General features: G+C 38.4%; 1 protein-coding gene across 1 annotated transcript in view; it reads right to left on the bottom strand.

The window, feature by feature from the left end:
* Nucleotides 1-5,000, bottom strand: part of LOC125031195 (vesicular glutamate transporter 1-like) — a 13,970-nt gene that overhangs the window by 4,935 nt on the left and 4,035 nt on the right. Inside the window, exons 2-6 of the mRNA XM_047621801.1 lie at nt 2,234-2,439; nt 1,862-1,949; nt 1,299-1,535; nt 909-1,120; nt 21-146 (exon numbers count right to left, since the gene is read on the bottom strand). Coding sequence (XP_047477757.1) covers nt 21-146; nt 909-1,120; nt 1,299-1,535; nt 1,862-1,949; nt 2,234-2,439 — 869 coding nt within the window. The remainder of the gene's footprint in view (nt 1-20; nt 147-908; nt 1,121-1,298; nt 1,536-1,861; nt 1,950-2,233; nt 2,440-5,000) is intronic.

Here is a 5,000-nt window from a genome sequence, read left to right as displayed (position 1 = left end):
GAAATCACATGTCGACTCACCTGCGTCTTGAGGAATATGGCCCCTTCGGTAGTAGTAAGGTTCGACACCCAGGAGCTGGCCATTTCAGCAACGACGCTCGGGTAGAACCGCCAGCAACGAAGGAGACGCCGCCAGGGTACGCTTCGCTGGGAGAAAGCGGATGCGGAAAGGTCAACCTCGTGCGAATTAATCATCCTACTTGTCATGATCCTGTTTGGTTCTGTCATCATTATCCTACTATCATCATCTTATTATCACCATCACTATTATCATTTATTACTATCATTACTATCATTACCGTTAGATAGGTAGATGAATCACTATCATCATTGCTATTCTTGTTGTTATTATCATTATTATTGTTAAAATAATTATTATAATTACTATTATTATTATTATCATTACTATTATCATTATCATTATTGTTATTATTATCATCATCATCATCATCATCATCATCATCATCATCAATATTTTTATTATTATTATTATCATCATTATTATCATTGTCATTAAATTAATCATTATCATAATCATAAATATTCCTGTTACTGATATTACCATCATCATTATTATCATCATTACCATTATCATTATTAATTACTAGCTTTATCATCAATTTATCACCATTATCATGATTATTGTTACTAGTATTATCATTACTGTTATAACATTAATAGAGGATTATTCGGGATCTATTGTGGTTAGATATTTTTCTCTTTAAAACTTGCACATATCTTGTCTTTAGACTGGAAGTGATATTTTCCGTATTGTAATGACAGGCGGGATTTTATTCTAGACTGATGCTAAAAACTGCAGCGCGCACGACCGGGTCAGGACTGCGGTCGCCCTGCAAAGCACTTGCCTCAGCCACTGCGTGTGCCGGTGAGGGACACACTCGAGCTCACCCTTGGCTTAATGTGGAGGGTGCCTGCAAGGAGTTCCAGCTCCGCCCGAGAGATAAGAGGGTGCTGCTCGGGGGAGTTTCTGACGAAGAAGAGCCACAAGGGCGTCCAGGCCAGCGCCAGGATGCCGCCGCCCCAGAAAATCCATCGCCAGCCAAGAAGATTCACCACCCACCCCGAAGCTCCCAGCGCCACCAAACTGCCGCCGGCTATACCTGCAGCGAGAGAGGTCGACCCGTTTACAGCGGTCTGTATCTCTTGTAAGAAAGCATTCTTGACTACATATGGGCTGCACCTCCAAATAGTACTCAGATGAATGCCAAAGTTTCCAGTCATGAAAACAAATTAATGAGGCTACGTGTAAGAAGGTTCCTTCTAAAGAAGAATGAGTACCTGAGTAGGCTAATGTGACCAGGGTGGCCATCTCGTCCGGTGGCGACCACCTGGAGAGGACGCTGTAGAGAGCAGGGTTGGCAGGGCCCTGCACGAGGCCCATCACCAGTCTTACCCCTGCCAGCGCCAGGGGATGCACATGGGCCGCCGCAGGACATAGCAGGGACAGCAAGCCCGACGCGCCCAGACTGACGGCCATTGTTTCTCGGGCGCCGAGAAGCTCACTTATGCGACCTCCTGAAAAAGGTCAGTTCTGTGAGATAAAGAAATGATTTTACATTCCATCAGATCAGTTTCAAGACTGATTACTAAGAATGAAATCGCAAAAGGTTTTTTTTGCGACAAAATGTTTTCCACTTTTTCTACATTCTAGCAAATTGGACAACTACCAGAAACAAATGCTCGCTATCCGTCTCAGTTTTCATAGACGTTACAAATCATCATCATTATAATAGTAGTATGAAAGCGACTCGACTCTTCCTATACATAGTGTCATACACCGGGTCATTTGCAAAGTCCACAAAAGGGCTTATGAGGCGTTCGGTCCCTCGAGCTTGGCTGACCTGAGCTTTTCGTGATGAAGTAACCCCAGAAGAAAGTCCCCAGGATGATGCCTTGCTGCTGGATCGTCCAGTTGTACTCGCCGCTTCCCTGTGAAGAAAGTAGGACTTGGATTAGCTTGGTTAGTTTTTGGCAGTATAGTTTGCTATTGCTATTGTCATTTACTATTGTAATCTTATTTCTATTAATGTTAACTGAATCGTTATTCTGATTATAGTCATTATAATCATTATATTCATCGTTAGCATCCTTACTGTAACCTAAAAAAAGCGCAAATACGTATTTGATTCAAACACACCGAAATTCTCTCGAATCACGGCGCAAACGCCTCCTTACACCTTGTGCATATACCTCAAAGAATACAAACCTCATACCTTATACTCTGCGTCACCGGTTTCATCCGTGACGTTGAGGGCGGCCTGGCAAGCGTTGCTCGCGTGGGAGGCGTTGTTCACGGGGTGCGTGACTTTGACCATGGCCACGATAGCTACACTGATGCTGTACCGGACGATATAGTCCACCATGGCACCCAAAAATCCCAGGAATGCCACCACGTACCGCAATTGGAGCCGCCATCCAGCTGAGGGAGACTTTGGTTAATGTAAAGAAGTTGGTTGAGACTGGCGGAAGAGAAAAACACAGAGGGAGGACAGACAGACAGCTGGCACTAGACAGGCCTACACACACACAAACACACACACACACACACACACACACACATGTGTGTGTGTATATATGTGTGTGTGTGAGAGTGAGTGTGTGAGTGTGTGAATGTGTGTGTGTGTGTGTGTGTGTGTATGTTTGTGTGTGTGTGTGTGTGTGTATGTGTGTGTTTGTTTATGTGTATATGTATTTATATGTACATATGTGTGTGTATATATATATATATATATATATATATATATATATATACATACACACACGTATATGTATGTGTGTGTATATTTGTATATATCCATATATATATAAATATAAATATATATATATATATATATACATACACACACGTATATGTATGTATGTATATTTGTATATATCCATATATATATATATATATATATATATATATATATATATATATATATATAGTATGTGTGTGTGGGGGGGGGGTGTATGTGTGTGTGTGGAAACTTTCAAATGTATTTCTCAAATTCATTGAAAATATTTGTTTTCTTATACATTGTCCTTCATATGAAAAGTGGAAGTTGCCTGAGGTTTTGCACCTTACTGTATCCCCCACGAGTGAGCTCCCAGCACGGATCAGACGAGTGGATAATTCCAATGATCACGCTCATTTACTTGTCTTATTGACTAAATTGTATCAACAAATCAAGATACTCAGCATTTTCTTTGCATTTTTTGAGCCTGTACGGTTATAGTATAGAGTTATAGAATGATATTGAAGACATTCATATTGAAGACATTCATCCCACCGAAGTCAACATCATATCATATGAATCAGACACATTGGAAATGATTACCATATCGGGATTAATGAAAATATAAAACACACACACACACACACATACACATATACGTGTGTGTATTTGTGTATATGTATGCATGCACGGCACATATGTACATATGTGTGTGCGTGTGTGTGTATATATATATATGTATATATATTTATATATATATATATATATATATATATATATATGAACACACACACACACACACACGCGCGCGCAAGGAATATTGCAAATTTGGCTGATGTAAACAAGGACATAGTCATATTGGGACATGAAGAAAAAGTTGTAGAAAATGCAATAGAGCGATACAGCGAAGACAAGAAACTGATTGTCAATATTCTCAAGGTCATAAATCCCGAATTCTCGGAACAGAATATCGTAGCCCACAGGAGGTTGGGATTATCCGAAAAAGGAAAGAAACGCCTCTAAAGGTGACATTCATGAATAAGCAAATGGTAACATGTAATAAAGAAAGTTAAAGTTCTGGCCACACACGGGAAAATATAAGAAAACCTGGATAAGAGAAAATATGACAAAAGATGACAGAAAAATACAGAAATACAGAAAAAATGGAAGAGGTAAAAAACAAACAAACGAGCAAAGGACTGAAGAAGAGTTTACTACCGGAACCAAAATGTGGAGACAGACAATCATTATTCTTGCAGCCAAAAGGAATACCGAAAGGTTATATATAATAGTTTATACAAATATAAATGGTTTGTGTTCGAAGTTACTGGAACCAGAGGCAATTATTGAAAGTAATAATCCAGATGTTATATGCATCACTGAATCCAAACTGGATCCCTCCGTAGACGATGTAACATTAGAACTCAGAGACTACAATATTTGGAGAAAAGATAGGGCAAATGGAAATGGAGGGGGGTAGCAATATTAACAAGGAAAATAATTATCATAAATGATAGAGATTCAGCAAGATCCCATAGTAGAACTAAAGGCAATTGAGGTAAAACAAACGGAGTAAATATAAAAAACACAGTGTAAATGCCCCCTTGTGGTCACAAGAAAATTACCAAAAAATTATTCAAGAAACGTTAAAGAGCCTGGAAAAAGTACGCCAACTTTCGGAAACTAATGCAAAATAATTTTTTGTAACGGGGTATTTTAATAGAAAAAGTGACTGGGAAAGTATCGATACAAAATTAATGAATTAATTAATAAATGAATTTTGTCTCTTCCAGAATGTTACAGATCATACCAGGATAATAGGATAGATAGACCGCCTATGCTTGACTTAATATTTATAAAGAATAAAGATGACATTAAGGATATGGAGTACTGCCCTCCTCTAGGAAAAGGTGATCATGTAGTAATTAAGTTGAAATACTGTCTGCTACAGGAAAAACTCATCGTAGGTAAGGAAAGAAAAGGAAAGTACAATTACTAGAGATTTCTTTGATGGCATAAACTGGGAAAACCTCCTGAAAGAAGAAAACCTTGATATGCAATATTCTAAATTTTGCGAAGTCTTTAAACAAGATGTAGAATTTTTTTCTTTATCAAGATTCAAAACTGAAGTAAGAAATGACCAAACGTGATTCAATGATAAATGCAAGAAAATGAGAGGCGAAATTAGACTTTGAAAAGGATATTACCAATAAATGTACAAACCAACCAAAGATGTGTGAAATCTTGAATGAGAAATTTCAAT

Source organism: Penaeus chinensis, chromosome 12 (assembly GCF_019202785.1).
Source record: "Penaeus chinensis breed Huanghai No. 1 chromosome 12, ASM1920278v2, whole genome shotgun sequence".
NCBI classification, from domain to species: domain Eukaryota; kingdom Metazoa; phylum Arthropoda; class Malacostraca; order Decapoda; family Penaeidae; genus Penaeus; species Penaeus chinensis.
The sequence above is the reverse complement of the archived record's forward strand: the minus strand, read 5'-3'. Positions and strand labels throughout refer to the sequence as shown.